Below are 12,386 nucleotides of genomic sequence, written 5' to 3'. Positions count from 1 at the left end.
GAGCGGGAGTCCTCCAAGCGCCAGAGCGGCGGCGGGGCGGGGCGGGGCCCTCTCTCCGCTGCTCTCTATGGTGCCGAGGTGCTTCCGGGCCGGGCATGGCGGTGGCGGGGGAGCGGCCCGGGCGCCCGGTGGGGCCGGGGAGCGGGGAGGAGCCCTTCAGCCCCTCGGTGCTGGGCACCAGAGAGCAGTGAGTAGTGGCGGCGGGCGGGGGGGGGGGGGTCGGGAAGCGGCGGCGGCCCGGGCTGGGGGTTCCTCCCGGCAGCTGCCCGGGGCCGCGGCCCGGGGTGCAGGAGGCCCGGGCCGGGCCCCAGGTGCTCCCCTCTGCTAACCCTCCGCCTTCCCTCGCTGGGCATCGCCGGCTCGGTGCCTGGCGGACAGCGTGCTCCCGAGAAACTCGCCAATCTGGGTGATGCAGGGGGCGTAAAGTGCCACCGCTGCATAGGTCCAGCCTTCCCGCCCTTTTTTCCTCCCCCCCTACTCCTTAATCTAAACCTTTTCCAAGCGCTAATTGCAATATCTCTGTCCTTTCCCCCCGACTCTAGCTGGGATGCTGCCTATGAAAGGGAACTGCAAACTTTCCAAGATATCGGAGACGCCGGGGAAATTTGGTAAATAAAATAACTCTGCCAGAGCGTTCCTATTCTTTGTGTGTAAAACAGACACTGCAGAAGCACAGCCAGCAGTTCGGTGGGTCACGGAGTACTTCTGGAGGTTGGCAGAAGGGTGGGGAAGTTTAACCTGGAAGCCACCAATTCCTCCCTTGCCCGGTTGTGCAATGCAGATTTCTAAGTTGCACTTGGACAACTGTCGTTACGCAGAAAGCGAGCTGGCCGTGGTGGTGTGTGGTTGCTAATAAATGCCTGTTTTACCCCTGAGCTCAGGTTTAACTAGGCAAGTTGACAGTGCTGTCTTCTTTTTTAACATATGAAGGGTTTCGCCTCCCAGAGTGGGTGTTTCTGTGAGTTGTAAGGCCACGTGATTCATTTCAACTTCAACAAAGCAAACGTGGAGTGTGAGCTATGGCAGTTGCTACCGAGGTGCTTCAGTAAGAGACGCTTTGCAAAAGCTGGAGAGAGGGAGCGATGACATAAATTTGCTGTACTTTTTGCGTGCTTTCGCTGTCTTGATTACCTGAGCCCTCATTTTCCACAGGTTCGGAGAAGAAAGCATGGCTCGCATAATCAGATGGCTGGAAAAACACCAGGTTCCCCTTGACAGCTCTGTGCTTGACATTGGAACTGGAAACGGTGTTTTACTGATTGAATTGGTTGGTATATTGCAAAGTTTGTGCTTTTGATACAGAATCAAAGCTCTGAACGCAGTAGCTTCAATACGGTTCTCACAAGTGGCAGCAGTAATCATGGCAAGCTGTAACTTGCCTGAAAGACAAAAAGGAAGCAGCCTATATCGGTGCTTGCTAAATTAAAACTTATATTGTGTTTTTTTACCCATCAACAGAACACTGGTTACTGTGCATCAGGTTTTATATTTTCATTTGGTTTAAGAGTATAAGTGAATTAATTCAGTGTTGTTGGTACATATTAAAGAACATCCTGTCACAAAGGCAAGGCATAAATTGCAAGTGGCTGCCAGACAGCCTGTGGGACCTGTAACTCCTTGCACCAGCAAGGCTGTTACGGGGTTTTAAAAGCGCAGTCCTAGCAAGAGAATATGTGTGGTGTTCTACCAAATGGAAGGATCTACTCTTTTGCTAGACATGCTCAAACTTCTCGTTTCTTGCCCAAATTGTCAGTACTTCAGATTTTGAAATTTATGGTATTTCTTTAAATCAGTCAGCCTGAATATCCCTTATTTTAACTTTACCGTTCTGTTTTCCTATATTTAAAAGTGCTTTTCTTTCCATTGTTGTGTAAAACATCCTCAGGTAAGGAAATTGAGTAATACACAAAGTATTCTCCTGTGCAAAACCAGACCCTTTCACCATACTCAGTTCTGATAATAATACTCATTATCGATGCAAGAAGTGGTTAAAACCAAGTTTTTTGTGTAAATGACTTGAAAAGTTGGTAATGCTTCTTTTCAAGAAGTATCCACTTCTGCCAGGGCGTTAGAAACCCCTCCCAGATATGTTCTGAAGTGTTACAGTGTGGTCCTTACACAGCCATATGAGATGTTTAGGAGTTGTGGGGTTTTTTTCCTGGTTTTGATTGAATACAGGAGAGCTGGTGAGGAAAGGAGCTCTCGTACTGTAGCAGTTGCTGTCGTTCCACATTCTCCAGTGGCTCCTTTAGTTACTGTAGGAATTGAAAGGGATGGAAGTCACAGTCAGGTTTATAACGATAATCTTTTTAACATGGATTTTGATTTTTGAAGACTTTAAAGCCTTTGTGGGAACTGGCTGCCACGCTGCAACACAGGAGAAATCATATAATCAAAAGCAGAGATTGCACATCTCATTAAAAGAAATGAATTCTGAAGCCTAGCAGTGATGATTGTGAAGTGCAATGCAATGCTAGCTAGTTCTATCGCTGTTTAAATACCCAACAGAAAAACCTTATTTATCAGACTTCAGTTTTATACTGGCACCGCTTACAAATATGAAATCGATTTTCATTCTGTGATGGGCAGATGACAGCCTGCTAGCTTTTAAAAACTGTTAAATTGCTGTAAGAGCACCCTCGCTTTTTACAGTAAGCACCTCAAAGTACTGCAGTTGCTTTAATAGGAAATTCTCAGTCCAGTCCCATTTGAAAAGCGACTTCAGAAATTACATTGTTTCTAAATAACTCTGTATCTCACTTGCTTAGCTGATGTAAAAGGATTTTTTTTGTGTATTAGCTGCTAGGCTTTGAAAATCAAGTCAGGATTCCTTTGGCAAGCACAGCAGCTACCGTAGAACAGCTCTGCCGCTGGAGTTGGACTCGATAATGTGATAGAAAAGGCAATACTGAGAAGGCAGTCGGACTTCAGTCGCATAGCACATCAGTAGCACCTCTGCAAAAGGTCCGTGTCGGACCATCATCGGAACGGGAGGAGGTGCCACAGAGCACAGTTCGTTGGGGAATGCCGGACCCTGGCACGCCATTAGCAGTAAAGAATAGTAAATGGGAGCACAGTAAGAAAATTACTCTTAAATGCAGCTAGGTCTAAGTGAGACATGATCAGTTCCAGCAGGGAATATTGCACAAAAATAAGAGGCAGAATAGCCATCTGGAAAGCAGGTAATAAATAAAATGACAACAAGACTGCTATATCCTGTTCAAACTGGCCCCACTACCCAGCTAGAGGAAAACATCCAGCACGCTGCTGAGTGTCTTCTACATGCACACCGCAGGGATCTGCCCATCTGTAAGCTCCAAGAGAAATGCCGCTGGAGGCTTCCGCTCTGCTTTCGGCCTGCTTTGAGGATCTCAGATACAGAAGTTGGACCCCTTGCTGGTTTTATATGTGTAGTAGACTGCAGTCCTACCACTGTTAACTTCAGGGATCTGGTGGGCTGCATCGATGACCTAATTCTTCTGCCTTCCAAAAATTCCTGCTCTTCTAAGGAAATGTTGCTGCTGCATGGAGCTCTGACCTTCTCTTTTGTTTTCCTGAGTATTGTGGCAGCCAACAGTGTTGAAAAACTTCTCTGAAGTGAAGGGTGTTCACCACCCAAGTCCAGGTGTCTGCCTGGCAGCACCAGAAGCCCAGACATAGGGCAGTGCTGAGAACATTGCAGACTCCCTTCTATTTAGTCTGCTTTTTCAAGAAGCGGCAGAAGAGCGTGTATAAATACCACCTTCAGGACAGGAGTCCAGTTGCAGGATGCAGCGGGGTCATGTTTGGCACTTGAGTGAATGATCCCTTCCTGGCCATACGCAGTCAGGCCATACAGGTTCGGCAGCATTTAATGTTGTTTATCTTTAAACTTTCCTTCTCTGCCCCGGAGACTATAGGAGTGAATGGGAACTCCCTGGAGTGACTCAAGCTCTTCCTTTCCAAACAGAAGAGCTGTTGTGGGAACTACTCTTCCACCCCCAAGTCTTCAGCACAGGCATCTCAGGAAGCTTGGTTTGCTCTGGGGAGGAACGTGGGCAGGAGCCTGAGCAATATGCTGTTCTTCATCAAATGCAAACAACACAGTCTTTGTGTTTAGCTGAAATTAGCCCTCAATGAAGAACAGCTGGCTAGCACTGAGCTCACACGGGCTGAAGGGCTGCTGGGAGGAGGAGTGGTGCAAAAAATTCTCATAGTTTTTCTCGCTGTCAAGGTATCAGCCTTTGGAACGAGTAGATGTGCAGCTGATTGCTTAATGCTAGTTTTAGTCCATGTGTTATTCAAAAACAAAACAAACCCAAGCCTTGTCCCTCTCTGTGCTGTAGCTGCCTGCAGCTGGCCATAAGATCACAGCCCTTCCTGTTAGGTTTGGATCTGGCCAGACCAACTGACACACGTGATACCCAGATCTGGTCGCTTCAGCCTCTACCTCAGAGTGAAAACGTGTTGCTGACCCCCTCCCACGTGCCCAGCGCCAGCAGATGCAAGGTGCCCACCCGCTTGGCAAAAGGGTTGCTAGGATCTCGCTGCCCGAGTTCGCTCAACTGGGTTATCGTTATCTGCTCCGAAGTCAGATTAACAGAAAGCCTCTGTATGTTCTTTTATGTGGTGCAAAACCTGTCTGAAAATTGCTGATCCAAAGACCTTGTAGCATGCAAATCATTGCATTCAAGTAGACATTAGCATGGATCGTTAGAAAATTGTAAGGCTTTGCAGGGGATTTGTGTACTAACAAAATGCATTATGTATTTTGGCTCTTACAGTTTGGGTTATAAATCAAATAATTGCTCAATCTCAAATGTTATACAAGTGTCAAGAGAGGTTTTCTTACTTTGCAGCATCTGGCGTTGGCACATGTTCTCATCGCTGAAAATTCCTGGTTTCTAGGTTACTTTTGGTGCAGATAAGAGAGCCTGTTCCCCTCCAGGGTATTACTTTTCACAGCTCTGCTCAGTTTTCCACTTGTTGACAGAAAGCAGCTTTCAGCCAACAGCTCTTTCGATGGGGTATGAGGCAGAATGGAGTTATTTCAGCTCGTTCCCCCAGCTATTTAGCTCCTGTAATGGTAACAGGAATAAAAATGCGTAAAAGGGGCTTTTTTTCTGTCGTTAAGAGGAGGAGGGATGAGATGGATTACAGATAGGGAATACACTTGTTGGATAAAAGAATTGCTAGCACGCTAATTAAAATTCTCTGCTTCTGTCTAGGCAAAGTCTGGCTACACTAACCTCACTGGGATTGATTACTCTCCTTCTGCAATACAACTTTCAGAAAAAGTGAGAGACAAAGAAGGGATGTCTAACATTAAATTAAAGGTAAGTTTTGAGAGAAAGTTACTGAGAAAATAGAAAGCTATTGAACCCAAGATTAAATGACCTAATTGATACTCAGATGTGCTCAGCGTACTGTATTAATGATGTATTTTGACATTCATTTGTGAGAGAAGTCTAACCAAATAAATCTGTATTTACAAGAAGATTTTTGGTCTTTTTTTTTTTTTTTTTTCTGTTTGTAACAGCCATTAGGGCTAAAAAGATTTCCCTGCTTCTAGCAGGGAGCAGAGTAGTGGTTTGCAATTTGGCAAGTTCTGTATTTTAGCGGCTACATTCTGAATTTCAGGTTTGAGGTAGAGGATGAAATCCTGAAGTGATAGAATCCCTACCAGTAGCTGTGCAGCAGGAAGCTTGAGAGGTCCTACCGGAGCAGGGGGTAGGACCCGATGACCTCGAGAGGTCCCTTCCAACCTCAGCCATCCTGTGATCCTGTGATTGTGTTTCATTCTGAGCTCGCTCTCTGCTGTGCTGTTTTATCCTCCAGCTCTGTACCCGATGATGTCTCTGTTCTTGTACGTCAGTGGTAATCTCTCTGCGGCAGGCACTGTCTGTTCTTCTGTATTTGGACAGTGCCTAGCACGCAGCACCTAGGAAACCAGGGATTGAAGTACAAATAATGATTTAAAGAATGAACTTCAGTTATGTCAGTTTGAGCTATAGATGGATAGCTATATAGACAGGCTTTACAGCAAATAGATCACCATGTGGCTCCAAGGAGACCTTCTTGCAGCCTTTCAGTACTTAAAGGGGGCTTATAAGAAGGACAGGGAGAGACTTTAGCAAGGCCTGTTGCAATAGGGCAAGGGGTGATGGTGTTAAACTAAGGCAGGATTGGTTGGACTAGCTATAAGGAAGACATTTTTTACAATGAGGTGGTGAAACCCTGGCACAGGCTGCCCAGAGAGGTGGTCGATGCCCCATCCCTGGGAACATTCCAGGCCAGGTTGGACGGGGCTCTGAGCAACCTGATCCAGTTGAAGCTGTCCCTGCTCATGGCAGGGGGGTTGGGCTAGATGGCCTTTAAAGGTCCCTTCCAACCCAAAGCATTCTGTGATTCTATGGTTCTATGATCACATACATGGGGAAGAAAGTTGCTGGCATGGCATTATAAATGTGAAAAGTCCTTGAGTTACCCTTTCCTAAGCACACTCATTGTCAGGTATGAGGTGCTTTATTTGGTATGCATTAAAGATTCAGGAGAATAGAAGACTGTTTTCACAGCTGTAGGCTTCTGGTTTAGGTAGAAGACTTCCTGGCTCCATCAGCTGAGCTGTCAGGATTTGAGATTTGTATTGACAAGGGGACTTTCGATGCCATAAGCCTTAATCCTGATAACGCGGTGGGGAAGAGGAAGCAGTACGTGAGATCTCTCCGCAGTGCATTGAAACCGGAGGGCTTTTTCCTCATAACATCTTGCAACTGGACCAAGGAGGAGCTGTCGAATGAGTTCAGAGAAGGTAAGCAGTTGAACAGAACCATCTGCCAACTTATGGTCGTTCCAGGAGTAAATTTCAATGTCTGTGTGAGCGCATTGACTTCCTCAGGTCAGGATTAGACAAGGTAAAGCGACCAGGGAAAGCCTCAGCCTAACTTCCCTCTGCCTTCCTCAGCAACTGCAGCTTCTGCGTTTGCCAGTGCCGACGTGCCAAGGGAGAACAGGTTTTGTTGTGCTTTGCAGGATGAGGATTTCAGTCTAGTTACACTGGGAGGGGAGGGAGATTCTATACCCGGGTAATATTTTTTTCTCTTCTGGTCTTTTATTACCAGATCCAGCTCACCCATCTGCTTTGAAATTGGGGTAACATTGTGACCCACGTTTAGGGGAGCTGGCAAGTCTGTGACTGTGACCTTTTATGTCACCTCCTCAGTGACCCTTCTGATCCCCTCCAAAGAGTGTTTTTTTACATGTCAGTTAGCTCTTGAATCTCACGCTTGAGGCTTGAAACTTCGTGTGGATCTAAAACAACCGTCCCTTCTGGAGAACTAAAACTATTGGCAAGTTGTCATCTTTTCTGCCATTAATTTGTGTGAGTCAGCCAGCTGAGATTTTTATTACCCATGGAAGAGTTTCAGCTGTATAAAGCAGCGGTGCAGTGTAACGATACAGTCCTATAAACTTCCAGAGTAACTGACTTGCAAGTTTTCCAGACAAATAAAGAATGGTTTGCAAAGGGTTATCCAAGAGGAGAATAAAATTACTTCCTTCTAATAAAAGCATTTTAATTTCTGTCTGGCAGGATTTGAAATTCTGGAGGAGCTGCCAACACCCAAGTTTTGCTTTGGAGGAAGAATTGGAAACAGTGTAACAGCATTGGTTTTCCAAAGGAAAAAAGTGAGGCCGTCCATCTTGGACAAATTAGATTAGTTGAGAAAAGTCTGAACTTTAAACCTGACAGAAAACCTCAGACACGTGTGTAAATAAATGCTCGTTGAGTACACAGTAAAATACTATGTATGGAACTCTGAGGGACTATAAAACATTGCCCTGGAAGCATTTCAGCTTTACATAACTTGCCCGTAAATTTTGTCCTTGCTACAACCTCACTTGTTTTAGGGAAGCTGCAAGTTTGCAAGTGAGAGAGAAATAAGGCATTCTGAATATGGAGACTAATAGAACTGAATGATATTTGTGTTTGGAACAGAAATATTATCTGGTAATTAATTTCTGTCTTGGTAATCAGTGACCAATAGAGGTAAAGGTATTCTACAAAGCAAAGATCTCATTTCTCTGTTGTGTGGTGTAATAGAGAACAAGCTTTTGCAATGTAAGTGCTGGATCTTTTATTTTTTTTTCTTAGGTGAACGTGCAGGTAGCTGTTAAGGAGGGAAACGAATATAAAAGCTATAGCACTTGCGAAAAAGGACCAGTTAATGCTTTAAATTCAGACTTTCAGAGGTTCTCGGACTTGGCGTAGTTCTGTCTCCACTGCAATAGCTCAACTCTTTTGCCACAGAGGGAGGCTATTGAGTGTTTTTGAAAATCTCACTTGCCCGACTGCAGTTATTTCCACTGATCTCATAAATATATAAAGCTGTGATGTTACAATCTCACTAGCATGTGATGTACGCCTCTTTCGTTATTAATTTGCTATATAGTAATGTCTTAAGAGCCAACAATGACCATGTGTTCTCCAGTGAATTTCTCAGGATGGATTTTAGCTGCATAAATCCAAAAGAATTCAAAGCATAACTATCCTTTTTTTTTTAAAAAAAAACCCACCTCTTTTGTGTGAACCTTTTTCTTAATTTCTTTGCCTTTATTTCTTCTGTTGTTTTATATTTTCAGAATACTACTGTTGCTTGAAAGGTAGGAAAATGAGATTTCCTTATGCCTTGACAAACACATTTGCAGGTGACAATAAACTTGTTCTCTGAAGCGTCAAGGAGGCCCTGTTAGGCGTCAGGTTTTGTTTTACAGGCAGGGTCATGTTTGGTTATCGGGGAATTGCTTCTCCTAGAGTTCTCCTAGTTCTCAGGGTTCAGGAGACCTGTAAGGGTCAAGAAATACTTCTAGTCCTTTCCCAGGATGGGAAATGAGGCATTAGTTGCACAGTGGTGAGTCCTCCCTCTGTGATCCATCTGGTGGTGTCTTCAGGGCAGGAATCTTAAATTCTGCGCCTTCTTGCAAAATGCTCTACACTGGTTCTGTTGGAAGAATGGTCTATCAGCAGTGGTGAGAAAGTTTAGTCCCAGTGAAGAGCTCTTTGCATATTTGGTCAGGCTTGGGTTCCTAACTCGAGTGCCAACGCCGAGGTCGTGTTATCATTTTGGGTAACTGCTGTAGTACGACGTACTGCATCTGCCCAGCAGGCTTCCAGCAGCCAACAGGACGGCTACGAAATGCAAGTGGTGACTGAGACAGAGGACTTTTTTGATGGAGTAGTACAAAGGATTTGAAGTACGCTACTGATAACAACCTCAATAAAAAGACTATGAAGTCCTTGTAGCCAATTTGGCATCAGGTGATATTAATACACGCAAATTTTAATTGGCACATACTCTGGCAGGATGTATTTAGGGCATCTGTTTTACTCCCATCTGTAATTTTTGCTAATGAAGGCATGACACATATTTAATCATGGAATGAAAATAAATTCATGGCTGTCACAGGTTTTCTTTTAATCAAGTTAAAATTGAACTAGAGATTCACACTCCATAAGATATGTAAGGTTCAGGGGGATTGTTGTTTTCTCCTCTTCATAGGATTGATTATTAGTAGATTTTGTTCTAGTTTTATATCATTTGTAAAGCTAAAAATAAGCTTCCTAAAATGGTTACACATAAATGTTAGCATCAGAAATCAGGTAAGTGTGTCACGCAAGCTGTGTGATCAACCACTTTCAATTAGTATTTTTAGCAAGGCATTTGGAAGCAGCGATTGTAATTCACTATTTTCTCTTGCTACTATGTTGCTGCTTTTCAGATGTTCTGGATGACCATTGTATTTCGTTTTGTAATGATTTCCTCCTGTATAAATAAATTTTCTACTGGGGAGGCTTCTTAGTGGTGTGGAAAGGCTGAGACCCAGTCTCCTCTTCCAGCCTACCTCATTATTTGCCTAAGGTCATGCATTATCATGGGCTTCCAATCAAGCATTTCCCTGCCACTTCTGGGCTATATATAGCTCCACAGGCAGCAAGCCTTCAGAGACAGCACGCGGTTCCGCTGCTTTACCCTTGGCGTTACGGGATCCAGTCATCAGGTGGAGATACACAAACTAACGTCACCACTAAAATGTCATCCTGCTGCCCAGAGCTGTCATGGGCCTGCTGTTAGGAGCCTTAAATGCTGGTGGTCTGCAGGAGCTTGGGACAGGAATGTGTTGTTCCCATGGACAAGGGTCTGAGCTTTATCCGTAGGCAGCCGTCTTCACGTCTCTGTGTTGTTCTGGGGCAGATTTCACGTGTCTGCCTGCTTCTCGGGTCTATATAAAAGTTTTCTAGTAACATGCTCAAGAAAAGTTAAAAGAAAGAGCCTGCAGATAGGTGTCTTTACAGGGAGGAAGGGTGGAGAGTGGAAAAACAAAGTGGCCCTCACAAGTGGAACGGTTTTGATTCCTAAATTTGTAGTGGCGGCTCTTTAGTCTCAAATGAGCACGCAAGCTGTTGCTTGAACCTAATTTCTGCATCTGATCTGTAATTTGCATATTCTTTGACAGGCCCACACACTTTCAGGTGTCACTGGAGAGTAGAAAAATGCTTGTAAAACATGTTTTAGGAGATTTATTTTATGGCAATAATAACCAAAGGCTTACTATTTAAAATCTGCTCTGTTGGAAACCTGGTATTTTTTGAACATCGGGGTCTAGGTAGCAGCTCTGATACTGACATAAGAAATGGCTTTTTACTGGCTGGTAGGATTTGGAAATGACGTGTCAAAGAATGCCCTTGATTTGGGGCAGTTCATCTTGGTAGATGGTTCTTCATGAAGGTATGAGCTCTAAATGTTCATGCTTTTCAGTGAAAAAACTCTTTAAAAAAAAGAGGCAGAGGAGTAAGCAGTGAGTTAGGAGGGGTGAGTCTTTGTAGTTTGGGCAGTGCTTCGTGGTAGTTCATGGAGGCTGGTATCTTCGTGACTACGCAGTTGTGTGACTCTTGGTTTCAGCTGCAATGCCAGACTACAGGAGAATAAATGCAGCATTTAAAATATGTCCTACTCCTACTGTTTAGCTGTCTGAGGACTGTATATGTGATATATGAGGTCTGTGGCTAGTAAAACTAACATCTTCCATGGAGCTGAACAGCAGTTGGGCCCACAGACTTTTCCTGCAGTACCGAGTTCAGGCTGGATGATGCTGCAGAGCTGGCATACCTTTCTGGATCTGGGTATGGTTTTGCATAAAACACAGGCAGAACAGAAAGGGTTTATGTTCCCTTCTTGACCGACAACGTGCCAAAGGATGAAATTGTCTCAGTGCCGGGGGGCTTTGCGTCTGGCATCATGAGCCAGATGCCAAACTCAACGAGATGCCTGGAAAGACTGGAAAGGGAAGGGAGGTGTTAGCCAGTGTCCTCCACAGGGATCCAGAGCCTTGAAGTGAAGTCTTTCCCTTCCTCCCTAAGCAATTAAGCCTTAAGATCGGATGCACGCTAGATCTCATCTTCTCAGCCAGGTGTTTTCAGTGGTAGTGTGGGCAGAGCCAGTGATCCGTGAACTGCTTGGAACTGGGAGCTGGGCTGTGTGGATCGTGGTAGCCTCTCTCTCTTACTGACCTTTTCTTCCAGGAAGATGGAGGATGGCTTTGAGTACGTAAGCCCTAACAAGCAGCACCTCCACCACCACCTGTGTTTGGTGCAGCTCAGACATCCAGCACCTGAGTGCTGGTACCTGCTATTGCCAAGCAAAGTGCATTTAGGGATTCTCTTCTGAGGCATTTGCTGGGAGAGCCCATTGTATTTCTTGTGGGGCTTGTACTACTGAAAGAGCTTGGAGCATTTTACCTGGGATTTTTATGGGATGTATCAGGGAAGTGAACTGTCAGGATGAAGTATCTGAAAGAGGAGACCAAGTGAAATTAATGAAATGAGATGTCACATCTGGGGGAGTCTCTACGCATGGGACTCTGTGAGAGTGTAGAGTAAAGAGGTTCTCAAGACAAAAAGCCTTTGCTATTTCAGCATCACAGTACTCGAAGTAAATACTTCTATAATCACGTTTGTATACATCAAAAAGTGAGAAATACCAGACATGAAAACCATGACACTAGTGAATCAACACAGAAAATTCAGAGGGAAGGATAATGTTCCCTTACTCCTTGACTTGCCTTTTGGTGACCAGCTTGTTATTTATCAGAAAGTATGTCCATTTAACGGTCCTTAAGGAGCTGCCACAGTCAACTGCAGTGCTGTCTGCAGGCTGTTTTTTAAATGTTAATTTTTTTGGAAGGCTTAGAAGATATGGAATTAATATTCTGTTCTTGCCAGTATAATTCTGCGGTGTAAAATGAAGAATTTCTGGGAGCTACGATTTCCTTTGAAGAGCTGTTGGGTTACAGCAGAAACACGAACAGAATTACGGCAGCTGCTCTTCCAGACAGGGCCAGCAATGATGAAG

The 12,386-nt window shown here is 44.6% G+C and overlaps 1 protein-coding gene across 1 annotated transcript; it reads left to right on the top strand.

The window, feature by feature from the left end:
- The first annotated feature begins 68 nt into the window (after nucleotides 1-68).
- EEF1AKMT2 (EEF1A lysine methyltransferase 2) lies at nucleotides 69-8,395 on the top strand. Its single transcript, XM_075423899.1, has 6 exons — nucleotides 69-187; nucleotides 543-608; nucleotides 1,153-1,267; nucleotides 5,208-5,315; nucleotides 6,574-6,790; nucleotides 7,571-8,395. Exons 1-6 carry the CDS (start codon nucleotides 96-98, stop codon nucleotides 7,696-7,698), a joined length of 726 nt encoding a protein of 241 aa, XP_075280014.1. The 5' UTR covers nucleotides 69-95; the 3' UTR covers nucleotides 7,699-8,395.
- The last annotated feature ends 3,991 nt before the right edge of the window (nucleotides 8,396-12,386 follow it).

The sequence above is a fragment of the Opisthocomus hoazin genome, chromosome 6 (genome assembly GCF_030867145.1).
Source record: "Opisthocomus hoazin isolate bOpiHoa1 chromosome 6, bOpiHoa1.hap1, whole genome shotgun sequence".
Taxonomy (NCBI): Eukaryota; Metazoa; Chordata; class Aves; order Opisthocomiformes; family Opisthocomidae; genus Opisthocomus; species Opisthocomus hoazin.
Note: the sequence above shows the minus strand (reverse complement) of the source record. Positions and strands in the feature narration are given on the sequence as shown.